This window comes from Hyaena hyaena, unplaced genomic scaffold (genome assembly GCF_003009895.1).
Source record: "Hyaena hyaena isolate Hyena2069 unplaced genomic scaffold, ASM300989v1 scaffold_558, whole genome shotgun sequence".
Lineage (NCBI taxonomy): Eukaryota > Metazoa > Chordata > Mammalia > Carnivora > Hyaenidae > Hyaena > Hyaena hyaena.
Window position 1 is genome coordinate 563075 of NW_024081188.1, and position 18773 is coordinate 581847.

The following is an 18773-nucleotide window of genomic DNA, read 5'->3' on the forward strand; positions in this document are numbered from 1 at the left end:
TGTGGGGAAAGAGTTGTGGATATAATTTTATACAGAACTGCTTAAAAAATACTTCGAATGAAAGTTTTATGTAAATAAACAAAAGACAGATTTATCACTAATGAAAATGATACGCCCTAGCTTCTAAAGAAAATGCAACAGTAGGAGATTAGGAAAACGCATTTAATATTAACGTGTAAGTCTTTGTATTTTTGTTCTAGTATCAGTCACATTACTGCGTCATTACAAACTGAAACCATTTTTTTCCCAACCCGGAGAAATTTTCATAATTTTAATTTCCATGAAGTCTCTTACTCCATACCTTTTCCACTGAAGTTTCGGCATTTGAACTCGTGCTCTCTGCATCTGTTTTACCTTGTGCAAGAACAGATTTCTTCCCAATTGCCCTTGACAAATTGGGTTTAGGTCTCTGCAGCTGTCTTCTTGACATCAGTTTAGCACTTCCTGATCGATCGATTTCCCTTAAAAAATGACCATTACGTAGTTTTTATTTTTAAAAAGATGAACATTATTTAAATTATACCAACAACCAGGCATAGTCAATAAAATTCTGAAAAATTCTTTAAAAATCCACTCAGCCAGAAAAGTCTGTTAAGCTTACTTATAGTAAGAGTGGCAAAGAAGAGCAATGAAGAGGTAACTCACTTATTCTATCAGATGTTAAAGACAAACTACTCAGCGTCAATAATTAAAACACTGGTAATGACATATAAACAAACAGATAAATAAAACACAAAAGAAAATTGAGAAGGGACTCCAGAACACATGATAATAGTATATAATAAAGGTAGCATTTCAAAACAGTGAAAATGAAATACAAAATAACTTATTGTTAGAAATAATATCAAAGTGGGACACCTGGGTGGCTCAGTCGGTTAAGCATCTGACTTCGGCTCAAGTCATGGTCTCACAATTCGTAAGCTCAAGCCCCATATTGGGTGAGCCTCACTTCTCTCCCTCTTCCTCTCTCTGCCCTCCATGGGATTCGCTCTCACTCCCCCTCTCTCTCTGGCCCTTGCTCACTTGAGCCCAGTTGAGGAGGAGGAGGAAGAGAAGAAATAATATCAAAGTAATGGTGATGTCAAACCTAACACTGGGGACTAAAATAAAATTAGTTCCACTCCCTGCACGTACTCATAATATATTCCAAATCGATCAGTGTTAAATAAAGCCATACAGAAAACACAGATGAATTCTTTATAACCTTGAGGTGGGATAAGCCTTTATAAAATTTAACTAAAAATTGGGGAGCCTGGGTGGCTTAGTCGGTTGAGCATCCGACTTTACTTAGGTCATGATCTCGCGGTTCGTGGGTTCGAGCCCCGCGTCGGGCTCTGTGCTGACTGCCAGCTCAGAGCCTGGAGCCTGTTTCAGAGTCTGTGTCTCCCTCTCTCTCTGACCCTCCCCTGCTCACGCTGTCTCTCTCTCTCTCTCTCTCTCTCTCTCTCCTAGAAATAAATAAAAATATTAAAAAAAAATTTAACTAAAAATTCAGGAGCTATAAAAGAAAAAAAAAAACAAAGAAATTTGACAAAATAAAAATCAAGAAATTTCTACATGGCCAAAACATGGTGAAGTCAGAAGTCAAACTACCAACCAAGAAAGCATGTTTTACAAATCATACAGTAGGACTAATATCCCTAAGATACAAAAAGCTCCTACAAAACAGTGTCATCAATAACTCATTAAAAAATGGACAAGAACAACTGAGTGACTCAGTTGGCTGAGTGTCTGACTTCAGCTCAGGTCATGATCTCACAGTTCACGAGTTCGAGCCCCACGTAGGGCTCGCGGCTGTCAGTGCAGAGCCCACCCCCCCTTGGATCCTCTCTCTGCCCCTTCCCTGCTTGTGCTCCCCCCAAAACAAATATTTAAAAAATTAAAATTAAAAAATGGACAAACTATATAAACTTTAAAGAAAGACAAAATAAAAATAGGTTTTAAGAAAAATACAAATTAAAGGTGGGGGGAGAGAAAGTATGCACGCATGAGCAAGCAAGCACAAATTAACATTAAGAATCAGAGAATCTAAGAGGAATTATACAGATTCATCCTTATGATTTTTAAAATCATAAGATTCAACCTTATGATTTTTAAAAAAAATTTTTTGGGTTTATTTTTGAGAGAGAGAAAGAGTGCAAGTGGAGGAGAGGCAAAGAAAGAGAAGGATCTCCATGAACCGTGGAGATCATGACCTGAGCCGAGGTTGGATGCCCAACCAACTGACCCACCCAGGCACCCCTTTCAAGTTTATTTATTTTATTGAGAGAATGAGAGCACGAGCAGGGGAGGAGCAGAGACAGAGGGAGAGAGAATTTCAAGCAGACTCTGCAGTGTTACCATGGAGCCCAACAGGGGGTTCAAACTCATGAACCATGAGATCATGACCTGAGCTGAAATCAAGGGGTACCCCTCATCCTTATGATTCTCTTGAAGCATTTTCTTTCTCTAGCTTACTTTAACTGTAAGAATACAGTATAGAATACATTTAACACACAAAATATGTGTTAGTCAACTATTATTGTGCTTCCAGTCAACAGCAGACTATAAGTAGTTAAGTTCTGAGGGAGTCAAAGTTATATATGGATTTTCAACTGGACAGGGTCAGTGTCCCTAACCACTGTGTTGTTCAAGGGTCCACTGTACTTGCATACAGGTGAAAGGATAGAGGTTTAAGATTTTAGGCACCATTTGAATAAACAACCCATACAGCCATCAGTTCAGCTCTGATCATATAAACTATAATTCACCTGTATACCAAAACACTTCCCAGCTATTCAAAACTAAGGAAGATGGGCACCTGGGTGGCTGAATTGGTTAAGGGTCTGACTCTTGATTTCAGCTCAGGTCAGAATCCTGTTCGTGACTTCGAGCCGTACTCTGGGCTCTGAGCTGACATCGCAGAGGCTGCATCGGATCCTCTCTATCCCTCTCTCTCTGCCCCCACGCCCCACTTATGCATGTGCGCACTGTCTTTCAAAAAACAAATAAACTTTAAACAAACAATAGTAATGAAGATCTTTAAGTAAACATATGGAGATATAAGACCAAAAAGTTGCAAAATGGAGTGGGTATATATGCTATTATTAGGATTTTAAGAGTAAATAAATACAGGTGAGCCTGGGTAGCTCAGTTGGTTAAGCTTCCAACTCTTGGTTTCAGCTCATGATCTCACAATTTGTGGGTTCAGGCTCCATGCTGACAATGTGGAGCCTGCTTAGGATTCTCTCTCTCTCTTTCTGCCACTACCCTGCTCATACTCTAATTTAAAAAAAAAAAAAAAAAAAAAAAAGGAGTAAAAAAATATAAAGAATATATATTTGTATTAGCTTTAAAATATTTTTCAGGGCCACCTGGGTGCCTCAGTCAGTTGAGCATCTGGCTCTTAATTTCAGTTTAGGCCATGATCTCCCAGTTTGTGAGTTCCAGCCCTGTGCTGGGCCCTATACTTATGGCTCGGAGCCTGCTTGGGATTCTCTCTCTCTCCCTCTCTCTCTCTGCCCCTCCCTGCATGTTCGCTTGCTCTCTCAAAATAAATAAACATTTTAAAGAAATAAAGTACTTTCTTTAAATGTCTGAAAGAGTATCAAATACAAATTACATAGATTACTTACAGTGAATGTGGACATGGTAGGAAGAATATTTCACTCCATTATCTTCTTATACTTCTGGATGTTTTAACTTTAAAAATATGTTGCCTATGGGGCACCTGGGAGGCTCAATCAATTAAACATCTGACTCATGATTTTGACTCAGGTCATGATCTCATGGTTTGTGGGATCAAGCTCCACATCAGGCTCTGCACTGAGCATGGAGCTTACTTAGAATTCTCTTTCTCCTCTCTCTCTGCTCCTCTCCTGCAAGCACTCTCCCTCTCTCTCTCTCAAAATAAATAAAAAATAAACATAGAAAGGATAGTTTGCCTATTCCAAAGACTAAATCTTTCTTTAAAAACAGCTTAATTCACAGTGCGACTATGTTTTACTGAAAATAAATAAGAATTCATAAACTAAAAAGCATTTAAGCCTATATGAGGTGTTAGAAGGGACACAAAAAGGAAGCTTGAATTTTTGAGATAGTTTTCTTCAAAAGGAGATTTTTGTGGTGCTTTTATTTCTTTTTTAGTGGAGATATTATCAGTATTTGCATACTAGGAAACATAATATCCTTAAAGTCATCAATATGAAAAATCTACTACTTTGAAGAATGACTCAAACCAAGTAAAGGTAGTATCTCGAGCAAATTTTTAGAATTCCAAATTATTTTAGAATTTCATCATAAGTCACCACTTTGCATAAAGCTCCTATCACTACTATAAATCAGATATGAACAACAATCTTTCTGAGGCAACTGGGTGGCTCAGTAGGTTAAGCATCTGACTCCAGATTTCACTCACAGTTGTTAAGATTGAGCCCATGGTCAGGCACTGTGCACTCTCTCTCTTCCAAAATAAATAAACCTTAAAAAAATAAATAAATAAAGAGGGGCGCCTGGGTTGCTCAGTCATTTAAGTGTCCAACTCCTGATCTCAGCTCAGGCCATGATCTCAGAGTTTATGAAATCGAGCCCCACATCAGGCTCTGTGCAAACAAAGCAGAGCCAGGCTGGGATTCTCTCTCTGCCCCTTGTGCACTCATCCTTTCTCTACATAAATAAATAAACAAACAGGGGCACCTGGGTGGCTCAGTCAATTGGGCGTCTGACTTTGGCTCAGGCCATGATCTCATGGTTCACGAGTTCGAGCCCCACATCGGGCTCTGCACTGACAGCTAGCTCAGAGTCTGGAGCCTGTCTTTGGATTCTGTTTCCCTCCCTCTCTGTCCCTCCCCTGCTCGTGCTGTGTCTCTCTCTCTCAAAAATAAATAAAACATTAAAAAAATTTTTTTAATAAACAAATAAAAGAGTAGGGTGCCAAGTTAACTTTAACTGGCTCAGTCATTTGAGCATCCAACTTCAACTCAGGTCATGATCTCACAGTTGGTATGTCTGAGCTCCATACTGGGTTCAGTGCTGTCAGCACAGAGCCAGGTTCGAATCCTCTATCTCCCTCTCTCTGGCCCTTCCTCACTCACACTCTCTGTCTCAGAAATAAATAAAAAACATCAAAAAAATTTTTTTAAAAAAGAGAATCTTTCTGTAATGAAATGTAAAGCGATAAGCCTTGACGTCATATTTAGGCCACAGTACAATTATATATTAAATGGTCTACAGTCCCCTTCTAATCCTTTTTTTTTTTTTAATGTTTTATTTATTTCTAGGAGAGAGAGAGAGAGAGAGAGATAGCGTAAACAGGGGAGGGTCAGAGAGAGAGGGAGTCACAGACTGAAACAGGCTCCAGGCTTTAAGCTGGCAGTCAGCACAGACCCCAATGCGGGGCCCGAACCCACGAACCGCGAGATCATGACCTAAGCGAAAGTCGGACGCTTAACCGACTAAGCCACCCAGGTCTACAGTCCCCTTCTAATCCTTAAAGAAAACAATATTATAATTTCTTAAATAAGAACTCATGAAAATATTGAAACTAAATTTTAAAATCTTACCATGTAAAATACTTACAATGGTTTATTCTTTAGGTCAACATTGCTTTCCTCTGTACAACTACTTTCAGCATCATTGACCTCATGTGGTGTGCTAACTTCAACTTCTGAGAAAGGCAAATCTGAAGGGCTTGATTCGGACGTCTCAGTAGCTAATGGCGTGGCATCTTGTTGACCACTAAGCAAATGAAAACACATCAGGAGAAAAATAATTTCTAGAAATACATGTTTTATAACAGCTACTTAAAAGATTTGTTTTAAATATATGAAACCACGTTAGAAAATGATACTTCATAGCTTGGAATATCAGTATAATATTTCAGCTTTTCTCTGATCCTCTTTGTACGCTGTTGTTAAAAACTATACCTTCAGAGAAAGTAGTAACTACGAATTAAGAGGACTGGGAAACCACTTGAGAAGCACAAAATTAAAAACTCCTAACAACATACATGGGGTTGACAAATCAAATCTATATGTAAAAATCATAGTAAAATTGAGGAATTTTCTCTCATTAAAATTTTACACAGGTAGGCCTTGCTTTGCATGGTACTCGGCTAACCAAAAGTTTTGTAAATCCGAGGACACAGTTCCAATATGCGTAACCTGCAGTTAACACTGCATTATGCAAAGAGAGGACTGCCGTATTATGAAATATTTCAACTAACAATTAAGTAAATGAGAGCCATGTACTAACTAGCACCCAGTTTCAACACATGAGGCAATTAGCCAGACATCTTTCCCCCATTTTTTCTACTGGGTGTTTGTCTTTTCCCAACCACTCAGCAAGACCTCTTTATATAGTCCTTTCTGGTTAGCCACACATAAAACCTCCCCAACAGCATCTTGCCTTTCACTTTCTTTATGAAACTTTTTGTTAAAAGAAACAGATAAGTTGACTGTAAGTCAAATTTATCAATTTTATCTTTTAAAGTTTTGCTTTTTATATCATAAGAAATGCTTGACATCACAAAGATATTTTCTGACACCTTGTTCTAAAAGTTTTAAAGATTTCCTTTATACATGTAGCCTTTAATCTATCAGAAAGTTAGCATATAAGGTGAAATAAGGACATCATCTTTTTCACATTCAAGCACCATCTAACGAAGATAGTTCATTCACTCTTCACCCACTAATTTCTAATGTTACCTCTACCAGGTATCAGATTCCTATTCAGTTCTGCTGAGTCCATTTGTCCCTGTGCCAGTAACATATTGCTTTAATTATTCCAGCTTTATTATTTTTTAGTACAACTTATTGTCACGTTGGCTAACATACATTGTATACAATGTGTTCTTGGTTTTGGGGGTAGATTCCTGTGATTCATCCCTTACATACAACACCCAGTGCTCATCCCAACAAGTGCCCTCCTCAATGCCCGTCACCCATTTTCCCCTCTCTGCCACCCCTCATCAACCCTCAGTTTGTTCTCTGTTTTTAAGAGTCTCTTATGATTTGCCTCCCTCCCTCTCTATTTGTAACTACTTTTCCCCCTTCACTTCCCCCATGGTCTTCTGTTAAGTTTCTCAAGTTCCACATGAGTGAAAACATATGGTATCTGTCTTTCTCTGGCTGACTTGTTTCACTTAGCATAATACCCTCCAGTTCCATCCACGTTGCTGCAAATGGTTGGATCTCATTCTTTCTCACTGCCAAGTAGTATTCCATTGTATACAAAACCACATCTTCTTTATCCATTCATCAATTAATGGACATTTGGGCTTTTTCCATAATTTGACTATTTTTGAAAGCACTGAAATAAACACTGGGGTACATGTGCCCGTATGAATCAGCACTCCTGTATCCCTTGGGTAAATTCCTAGTAGTGTTATTGCTGAGTAGTAGGGTAGTTCTATTTTTAATTTTCTGAGAAACCTCCACACTCTTTTCCAGAGTGGCTACACAGTTTGCATTCCCGCCAACAGTGCAAGAGGGTTCTAATCTCTCCACATCCGCACCAGCATCTGTAGTTGCCTGAGTTGTTCATTTTAGCCACTCTGATCGGTGTGAGGTGATATCGCAGTGTGGTGTTAATTTGTATTTCCCTGATGATGAGTGATGTTGAGCATCTTTTCATCAAGCAGGAAAGAGTATCCAACAGAAAAAAGACAGCCTCTTTAACAGATGGTGCTGGGAGAACTGAACAGCAACACACAAAAGAATGAAACTAGACCACTTTCTTATACCATACTGAAAAATAAACTCAAAATGGATGAAGCACCTAAATGTGAGCTAGGATATCATCAAAACTCTAGAGGAGAAAACAGGCAACAACCTCTTTGTCCTCAGCCGCAGCAATTTCTTTGACACGTCTCTAAAGGCAAGGGAAATAAAAAGGAAAATGAACTACTGGGACCTCATCAAAATAAAAAGCTTCTGCACTGCAAAGGAAACGATCAACAAAACTAAAAGGCAACTGACAGAATGGGAGAAGACATGACAAATGACATAATGGAAAAAGGGTTAGTATCCAAAACCTATAAAGAACTTACCAAACTTAACACCTAAAAACGGTCCAGTGAAGAAATGGACAGAATACATGAATAGACAGTTTTCCAAAGAAGACATCCAGAGGTCCAATAGACACATGAAAAGATGCTCAACATCACTCATCATCAGGATGATTATTCTAGCTTTAAAGAATTAATGTATTTCCTCTCCAGAAATGTTGTTTTTCAAACTGTCTTTACCAGTCACAACACTGTGATCATGTGTATATAATAATTTTAGAATCAGCTCACTGTTTTACGAAACCAGTTAGGAACTTAACATTCATTACAGGTTGTCTGTACCCTAAAAAGGTATCAGTATCTTTTGTGTGTAGTTTATGAAATTAATTGTATCTCAGAAGCCACAATTTAGATGTCTGTCACCTAGAAAATTAAGAACTCAAGGCCCATGACTCAGTTTCAAAGAAACTATGAACTTTCCGAACTATATGAACAAACTAGCACAGACCGACAAACGGAACAACGTTCAACTAAAAAGCTTCAGCAAGGCAAAGGAAATCATCAACAAAGTCAAAAGACAACCTATGGGATAGGACAAAATAGTTGCAAACCATTTATGTGAAATAAGCTTAATACACAAATTACAGGGGCACCTGGGTGGCTCAGGGGGTTGATGTCCGACTTCAGCACAGGTCATGATCTCACGGTTTGTGAGTTCGAGCCCCACATCGGGCTCTGTGCTGGCAAACAGCTCAGAGCCTGGAGCCTGCTTCACATTCTCTACCTCCCTCTCTCTCTGCCCCTCCCCTGTTCATATCTGCCTCTCCCCGTCTCTCAAAAATAAATAAATGTTAAAAAAAATTAAACTGATTAAATTTAAATAAATGTTAAAAAAATACACACATATATATAAAGATATATATACACATATATGTATACATATATATGTACACAAAATACAATAGGAACGCCTAGGAGTGCCTGGGTGGCTCAGTCAGTTGAGCATTTGACTTTTGATTTCCACTTAGGTCATGATCTCACCATTTTGAGATCGAGCCCCACATCAGGTTCCACACTGACAGGGTGGAGCCTGTCTGGGATTCATTCTCTCTCTCTCTCTCTCTTTCTCTCTCTCTGCTCCTCTCCTGCTCACACATGCACAAATATGAACATACTCTCTCTCAAAATAAACATTAAAAAATTTTTTTAATGTCTGTAAGTCAATGAAAATAACCTAATTAAAAAATATGAAAAAGAATGGAATAGAATTTCTTCAAAGCCATACAAAAGGCCAACAAATATATATGTAAATATCCTCAACATCACTAATCATGGAAATGTAAATCAAACCCACAATGAGGTATCATCTCACATGAATGAATAGCCATTATCAAACACAAAGAAAACAGAAAATAGCAAGTGTTGGTGAGGATGTGGAAAGTTGGTATGTTTGTGTACTGTTGGTGGGAATGTAAAATAGCACAGCCACTATGAGCAATAATTGAAGGCTCCTCAAGAAAATTAAAAAGAGGGCCACCTCCATAAGTCAGTAGGGCATGTGATTCTTGATCTCTTGGTAGTGAGTTTGAGCCCCAAGGTGGGTATAGAGACTACTTTTAGAAAGATAAAATCTTAAAAACAATTTTTAAATAGAATTATCCTATGATTCAGCAATCCCTCTTCTGGGTATTCATCTAGAAGAAATTAAAACAGGAGTTAAAAGAGCTACCTGCATTCCCAAATTTATTATAGCAGTATTTAAAAGAGCAAAGAGGGGATCCTGGGTGGCTCAATCAGTTAAGTGTTCAACTCTTGATTTCTGCTCCGGTCAAGATCTCATGGTTGTAAGAGTGAGTCCTGCGTTAGGCTATGCACTGGGTGTGGAGCCTGCTTAAGATTCTCTCTCTCTTCCCTCTGGCCCTCCCCTGCACACGTGCATACTTTCTCTCTCTCTCAAAAAAATAAAATATAATATAATTTATAGAAAATAAAATAGCCAAGAGACAGAAACAATCTAAGTCATGGAGAGAGAAGTGAATCAGAAAAATGTAATATATGCATACATTGAAACATTATTTGACCATAAAGAAAAAAGGAAATATTGTCACATGCTACAACACAGGTTAAACTTCAAAATATTACAAGGTGAAATATGCCAGTCACAGAAAGACAAATGATGTATGATTCCACTTATATGATGTATCTAAACAAACCAAACTCACAGAAACAGAAAGTCAAAGGATGACAGCCAGGGGCTGGGGTTAAAACGGAAACAGAGTTGTTATTCAATGAATATAATGTATCAGTCATACAAGGTGAAAAGTTCTAGAGACCTTATGTAAAACGTTGTGCTAACAGTTTATAATACTCTACAATTTAAAAACTTGTTAGGACCTTGTTAGGACCGGGGCACCTAGGTGGCTCAGTTGATTAAGCATCTTTCACTCAAGTCATGATCTCACAGTTTGTGGGTTCTAGCCTCATGTCAGGCTCTGTGCTGACAGCTCAGAGCCAGGAGCCTGCTTCAGATTCTGTGTCTCCCTCTCTCTCTCTGCCCCTCCCCCCACATACACACACCTCTTTCTCTGTCTCTGTCTCTCAAAAATGAATAGACCAAAAAAAAAACGATCAACTTGCTACGACAGAACATCTCACATGCCTTTTACCACATTAAAAAGAAACAAACTCAGCAGGATATATCATATTCAAACTGTTGAAAACCAAAAAGAAAAATAAAGTCTTTATAAAATATGATAAACCCATGCAAACACTAACTGAAAGACAGCTGTAGCAAAGTAAGCTCCAGGACAAAGAGCAATATCAGAATGATATTCACAAATGATAAAGGGTAATTTCACCAAGAAGATACAACAATCCTAGATATGCATACACCTATTAAAAGAGCTTCAAAAGCCATGAGGAAAAACAAACAGAACTCAAAAGAGCAAAATGCAAATTCGTAATTACAGTTGGGGATGTCACACTCCCCACTCAGTAACTAACAGAAGATGTAGGTAAAGTCAGTAAAGGTATAGAGAATACCTTGATAAAAGGATAGGATCAGCTCTGTTCTCAACTTTTTCACTGGAGGACAAATCCACAATGTCATCTATGTTTTGTATGCAAGAAAGATTCTGTTCCTTAGTGCCTTCTTCTTCATTTATTTCAGGCCTTAAAGACTGATCTTTATCTATGAATATAAAATGCATGTCATTCTTAAAAAATCTATGAATACAAAATGCATGTTATTCTTAAAAATGAAAACATCCACTTTTTAAAGCACACAGGAATTTACATAAAACAGTCTATTCCTACAAATCATCAATCCATTCCACATTCAATTTCCAATTTATAAGGCAGAGATCTTAATTTTAGAACATTAATGAAAATTTAAGTCAACTCACAACTGTGTAAATTTTAACTGTGTTTTGAAGATCAGCCCAAATTTCCTGGGCAGTCTGTAGAATTTAAGTGTTATTAATTGCTGCTACTCAGGAGTATTTAAATTATATACATTATATGACAGTACCTGTCTTCTCAAGTTACTTAGGGACTATTAATATACGTAAGAAACTTACTTATGTATTTTTCTCCTTTAGAATGATCTAATTGAACAGTGGCATTTCCTGAAAGATTCTCAACGTCCTGTTTACCAACTTCATCCTGATTCTTTCTTCTTCTTTTCTTTTGATTTAGGTCTGGTTCTAATGCAATCTGTTCTGAATCCTGTTCTGATAAAGCTTGAGACTGTTGTTGTTCTTCAACCGTCTGAGTATCCTTTTGAGACTGTTCTGTATCTGAAATTTTGCTGCCCAGAGACTCATCTGGATCATCATTTCCTCCTTCACTGGCAACTTTTTTCGCTTTGAAAATAAAAGATACTGTTATAAACATATAAATAACCTGCAGAAAAATTCTTTTAAGATGGAAAAGATGAATACTCAGAGATGTCTGGGCAAAATTTTGAAGACAACCTAAAATGTCCAACTGGGAATGATTAAGGAAGCTATAGTACGTTAATGCTATAAAAATCCACACAACAAATAATAATAAGGTAGGCTTGTAAGTAGTAATGTAAAAAGATTTCAAAAAATATTTTTGCACAAAAAATTCAAGTTACAAAAGGAAATACAGAGTATGATCTCATTTTTATTATTCTAAGACACCCATACGCTTGAACAGAAGCGTTTACTAACAGTTATCCCTAGAAATCTGGACAATTTGATTTAAAGGCAGGGCAGGAAAGAGAATTCACTAATTTATTTTCTGTATCATTTGTTTTTCAATGAACACTCTTTTTAACAAATAGTTTATTTAGGGGCACCGGGGTAGCTCAGTTGGTTAGGCATACAACTCTTGATTTCAACTCAGGTCATGATCCCAGAGTTGTGGGATCAAGTCCTACTTGGGGCTCACCACTGAATGTGTAGCCTGTTTAAGATTCTCTCTCCCTGTCTCTCTCTCTCTCTCTCTCCCTCTGCCCCTCTCCCCCACTCACACTTTCTCTCTTCCCCCCTCAAAAAAAAAAAAAAAACAACAACATATTTTTTAACAATTTCTGATGCCCTTTTAATGAAGACACATTGATAGTCAACTGCATCAGAAGATGAAAACAATATATAAGATTAAAAAGGAAAAAAAAAAAAAAAAACAAGAGAAATCACCATGGAGATATCAACCAAAAGCAAACAACTTCACAATCATCATCCATCAAGAGATCTTCTCTAACAATATTTATCCTTTAAAAAAATCTAATCTTAAAAAACAATAAAATTCAACATCATTTAGGGGAGCCTGGGTGGCTTAGTCGGTTAAGCGTCCGACTTTCGCTTAGGTCATGATCTCGCGGTTCGTGGGTTCGAGCCCCGCGTCGGGTTCTGTGCTGACTGCCAGCTCAGAGCCTGGAGCCTGTTTCAGTCTGTGACTCCCTCTCTCTCTGACCCTCCCCTGCTCATGCTGTGTGTCTCTCTCTCTCCTAGAAATAAATAAAACATTAAAAAAAAAAAAATTCAACATCATTTACTTTTCAAAAAAAGTCAAAACAAGATTTTACAACCGAAAACGCTGGATTTTCTATCAGAATAATAATCAGCATTTTTTAAATTCTGAGACTTTTAATAAAACACCTAAAAAAAAGTTCTCACAGTAAGACACAACGCATTATTTATATCACTTATAATTATCATGTTAATATAACTATTTTAATCTCCTAGGGCCATATATAAGTTAAAAAATGACTAAAAAATGAAATATTTTTATAGTTACCAACACTATTTTTAAAAAGGTAGAGACATCATGCTCCAGGAAGAGAAATGCTGTACTGCTCTGTGCAGAAGAGAATTCATGTAGCAGGCAGGCCTCACAGCTATCCCCTGAAAGGCCTGATTGGAAGGTTGGCCTGTAGGCTGTGTCTGGAAACTTAGGCTTGGGGAGGATTCACACTAGCCTGACAAAACTGGTTCGGTGTGCCTAAAATGTCTATACAAACAATACGGTTTATGCTGAACAACTGCTTTCATTTTGGGATTTCCAGATTCTGATATGTGCCAGGCAGAGGGTGTCTACATGACTCCCTCCAATTAAAACCTTGGACACTGACTTTCTAACAAGCTTTGCTGGTAGCTCCATTTTTTTTTCAATATTAGAACTTTGGGCCAGGTCTGTTTCACAAAGGAAAATGATAGTAAGTAACCAAACATGATACCCCCAAATTCCAGTGCTCTTTTTATTAGCTACAACTACTCTCTAGAAGCAAGAAAGATGTCAAATAGCCCAGCCATGAAAATTACTAAATTTAAAATGGAGTACCATTTTAGGCCAGAAAACTGGAAGACTGAGGAAAAAGCAATTCTCCCGAAATGGATGTCCTGATGATCGCAACTTCCTGAACTACAGAGGAATGCTCGAAGACTTGAGGGACAATATTACAAATGTATCACATTAAATAACAGAACACACTTCTTTTAAAATACCTTTTACATTTTTCCGTGGTTTAGAAGATTTCTTCTCCTTTGAACTCTGATTTTTAGCAGATTTTTGTTTTCTTTTCTCTTCTTCAGCAAGAACTTTCTGAAGCAAATGAGCGAAAAAATCGAAGTCAAAAGGGCGCTTTTCCTCTGTTTAAAAAAAGAGAAAAAGAACCTTCAAGTGCATATTTTAAAAAAAAGAAAAAGATTTTTCAAGTTAAGTATCATGACATCAAAAGCAAATGGGCTTATTAGGAGAATGGATAGCCAACTCTAGTCACTGTAGTACAGTCTCACAAAAGAAGACTAAGCAATAAATAGGAACGTTACATTAGTCAAAAAAATAAAAAACCAACCATGTACTGACATAAGCAATATTATGGGTAAATCTCAAAATGCTGACTCAAAGAAGTCAGACATAAGAGAGCACATGCTGCATGATTCCATGAACCAGAAGTTCTGGAACAAGTAAACTAACCTAAGGTGATTCAAATCAAAATAGTGGTTGTCCTGCATCAGGACAGCTGTAGAGACTGACTAGCAAGGGACACAAGGGGCCTTTCTGGATCGAAGAAAACATGTCATACATTGTTTTGGGTGGTGGTTACACAGGTTACCCTATATCAAAACTCTAACTATAAATTACACTGTGTATAAATCACAAATCAACTTTAAGAAAAGACTAGATGATTAATTTCTCAAAAGCCTCTCCACCGTCAAATGTCCTCTCTTCATCACAACCCTTTCACTATTTACTCTTCCAAATATCAGTGAAGAGGGAAGCAAATGAATACTGATTAGCACCACTCTCATTAAATACCCATCAATGTCCTTACATCAGAGAGAGCCATGGGAGCACCTGGGTGGCTCAGTCGGTTAAATATCCAACTTCAGCTCAGGTCATGATCTCACAGTTCATGAGTGCGAGCCCTGCGTTGGGCTCTATGCTGACAGCTCAGAGCCTGGAGTCTGCTTCTGATTCTGTGTCTCCCTCTCTCTCTGCTCCTCCCCTGCTTTCAGTCTGCACCTTTCTCTCTCCCTCTCAAAAATACACATTAAAAAGTTTTTAAATAAAATAAAATAATCTATTATAATAGCTTTAACAATGGCTCCATACCCCATAAAGACTTTACGGATTTACAGATTCTTTTCTGATTACAATGCACTGAACATAATGAACAGTTTCAGGACCACCTCTTCAAAATAGAGAGGTTTAAGACCAAAATACTCCAGATCTTCCAGGAGCTTTTCTTGAAGTGCTGTCCCTAAAGACCCAATACAACAGTGCGAGTAGAGTCCACTCATCTCGATGTCTACTCATGAGGTAAAGACACATGCTATACAAAATCAATCCTCTCTTTAGGTTTTTTCGGAAGATTAGCACTACAGCAAGTGGCCACTGAATACGTTTATCAGGAAACATTGGTAATTATCTTTCAGACAAAGAATATAGGTACTATTTTTTTTATTTTTGTTTATTTTTTTTAGTAATCTCTACACCCAACATGGGGCTTGAACACATGATCCCAAGATCAAAAGTTGACTGAACTAGCTAGGTGCCTCTACAGGTACTATTTTAAACAATGCATTTAATTTTGGGTTTTTTGGTACAGATCCCTTGATATTCTTCTCTGGACTTGAAAAGAAAAAATGTTAACTTTGATGAAGTAATTGCTTAACAGCTGAAAAACATATCTCATTCCTTCAGCTAGAAATTCAAAAGCCACCTCTTCAGACAAAACTTCCCTGATTACCCAATCTACGTATCTACTTTTCACTCCCTTTTTTCTTCTTGGAAATTAATCACAATAGGCAATTAACCAGGCCTACTAACTTTATCCTTTTCCACATCCAGTTAGACTTAAGGCTCTGCAAGCAGACCTCTCATCTGCAGTGCTCACCATTATATCCTCCATACTACAACAGTAAATATCTCTTAGCAGGTGTTTAGTAATATTAACTGAAACTGTAGTATAAAGTTCTTCCAGAAACAATTCCTTCTTGAATAGTTCCCTCAAAACATAAAACACGTAGAAATGGTGCCTTCAGTCCCTCTATAACTTCTGGAACTCAGAACTCTGCTTACTTGCTTCTTGATGTTTTAGCTAACTCCTTGCCTATAGACCTGTTATCAGTTGCCAGACCTGCATTGCTGAAGAGAAAAATGTACAGTCTCATTCTTCCTATGACAAATAATGAGAAAACACAAATCTAAAACACAGTGGAACCAAAGTCTGGTCCTTTTTTAAGATCTCCAAGTGATACGTTATAAAAGATGTCTCAATACTTACGGAAGGCTTTGTCTATTCTCCATCCATTTGTTTTCTCTTCACGTTTAAATTTATTCTGTTAACAAAAGAAAACAAAAATGTATAGTAATTTTATCCCGTTAAAAAAGTGAAGATTACAGTTAAAAAATAAACACTAAAATAAAACATCTGGGGCGCCTGGGTGGCTTAGTCAGTTGAGGGTCTGCCTCTTGATTTCAGCTCTGGTCATGATCCCAGGGTCATGGGCTCGAGCCCTGAGTCAGGGTTCACACTAAGTGTGGAGGCTACTTGAGATTCTCTCTCTCCCTCTCTCTCTGTCCCTCCTCCTGCTTGTGCGCAAGCATTCTCTCTCTAAAATAAAAATAAAACAGAACTCTTACAACAAATGATTCTTTGGTACATAATGTCTTTGCCAAGAGGCAAGCTACTTAAACCTTCAGCTTTTTTTTTTTTTTAATATTTTATTTCTAGGGGGGAGAGAGAGAGAGAGAGAGAGAGAGCGCGCGCATGAGCAGGGGAGAGTTAGAGAGGGAGGGAGACACAGACTCTGAAATAAGCTCCAGGCTCTGAGCCGGCAGTCAGCACAGAGCCTGACGCGGGGCTCGAACCCACGAACCGCGAGATCATGACCTAAGCGAAAGTCAGATGCCACCCAGGCTCTCCATAAACCTTCAGCTTTTTAAAAACAGAGATGAAGATCTATACTGAGCTCCCTGAACCTCTTTATAATCAATAGCATAAATCAGCAATGGAAGCTAGACTTACAGAGGATAGAAAAAAATTAATTAGCCTGGTAACATATCAAACTGTAATCAATTAAGCTAACCAGTATTAACTCTTTAAAAACTAATATATTCATATGAAGTTAAACATTTCATATTATTATTCTTCTGTTTTTTATCGCATGGAAGAGACCCTGTGAAGAAACAAATTTTTGAGTCAGGACAGGTTTATCTTTAGAAACTTCTTTATATTGGGGCACCTCGGTGGCTCGGTGAGTTAAGCGTCCAACTTTGGCTCAGGTCATGATCTCACGGTTCATGACTTCAAGCCGTGCACTGGGTTCTCTGCTGTCAGCACAGGACCCATTTGGTCCCCGGTCCCCTTCTCCTTCTGCCCCTCCCCCGCTTACATGTGCGTGCATGCACTCTCAAAAATAAACACTAAAAAAAAAAAAAAAAAGAGCCTACTTTATATTAAGGCACATTTCTTTATGCTTTTCTAAGGACCAAAGACCATCATTTCCCATTGTACTTCACATTACCTCCATTAAGATGGAGATGGTTAAAGTTTAAGGTTCAATCCATCCTAACTAAGGTCATTAGGAAGTCTGAGGATTCAGCTTGTTTTTGAGATTATCTAATCATGCAATCACATTCTGGAAGAGGGAATAATTTCTTCCTCTGAGAGGGGAAGAGAACAAAGTAGAAAAAATACTGAAAAGAAACTATCCATAGGAAAATCATAAGCCTACTGCTGAACACCAGAGTTAAAGAAAAAACTCTCAAAAACAGATACAGAAAGACAATTTATCCCATACAGGGAAAGAAAACATAAATATGACTGACATTATCAAAAACACTGGAGGCCAATGGACAACAGAATGACAGTTTTAAAACACTGAATGGAAAACCTATCAAACCACTTGCATATCCAGAAAAAAAAACCCACAAAAGTAAGCTGAAATAGAGATTTTTAGATAAATCAAAGCTAAGAGAATTTTTCAACAGTAAATCTGCTATTCAGACCAACAGAAAGAAATGAAAAGCATCAAAAATGGTGGCTAAATATTTCTACTTTTCTACTCAATTGCCTTTAAAGACAAAAGACTACAAGCTAAAATTAGTTCAATGTAAAATTGGATTATAGCATGTAAAAGTGAAATATATAATTGCACAAAGGATGAAGGGTAAATAGAATATACTTGTAAGAGGTTATTACACATGTAGGATGAAGTGTAAAGAGTAAAACAGTACAATAAAGAAAATTTAAAAAGAATACTAAATTTAGGGGTGCCTGGGTGGCTCACGTGGTTGGGCGTCCAACTTCGTCTCAGGTCATGACCTTACGGTTCGCGAATTCGAGCCCTAAGTCGGGCTCTGTACTGACAGCTAGCTCAGAGCCTGGAGCCTGCTTCCAATTCTGTGTCTATCTTCGACCCTCCCCCGCTCACGCTGTATGTGTGTGTGTGTTTCTCTCTCAGAAATAAATAAAAACATTTTTAAAAATTTTTAAATAAAGAATAGTAAATTTATCTGAATAACCCAAAGGAGGCAGGAAACGAGGAATAAAAAACAGATGGGATAAACAGAAAATAGTGAGGTTGGGGCGCCTGGGTGGCTTAGTCGGTTGAGCGTCCGACTTTCGCTTAGGTCATGATCTCGCGGTCCGTGGTTCGTGGGTTCGAGCCCCGCGTCGGGCTCTGTGCTGACTGCCAGCTCAGAGCCTGGAGCCTGTTTCAGTCTGTGACTCCCTGTCTCTCTGACCCTCCCCTGCTCACGCTGTCTCTCTCTCTCTCCTAGAAAGAAATAAAAACGTTTTAAAAAAAAAAAA

At 37.9% G+C, this 18773-nt stretch overlaps 1 protein-coding gene across 4 annotated transcripts in view; it reads right to left on the bottom strand.

Moving 5' to 3' along the window:
- BDP1 (B double prime 1, subunit of RNA polymerase III transcription initiation factor IIIB) overlaps positions 1-18773 on the bottom strand; it is a 95363-nt gene that overhangs the window by 62608 nt on the left and 13982 nt on the right. For all 4 annotated transcript variants that reach the window (XM_039256067.1, XM_039256066.1, XM_039256065.1 and 1 more), the window contains 6 exons: positions 16242-16296; positions 13957-14100; positions 11563-11847; positions 11027-11174; positions 5557-5715; positions 302-461 (listed from right to left, as the gene is read on the bottom strand). In XM_039256067.1, the coding sequence (XP_039111998.1) occupies positions 302-461; positions 5557-5715; positions 11027-11174; positions 11563-11847; positions 13957-14100; positions 16242-16296 (951 nt within the window). The remainder of the gene's footprint in view (positions 1-301; positions 462-5556; positions 5716-11026; positions 11175-11562; positions 11848-13956; positions 14101-16241; positions 16297-18773) is intronic.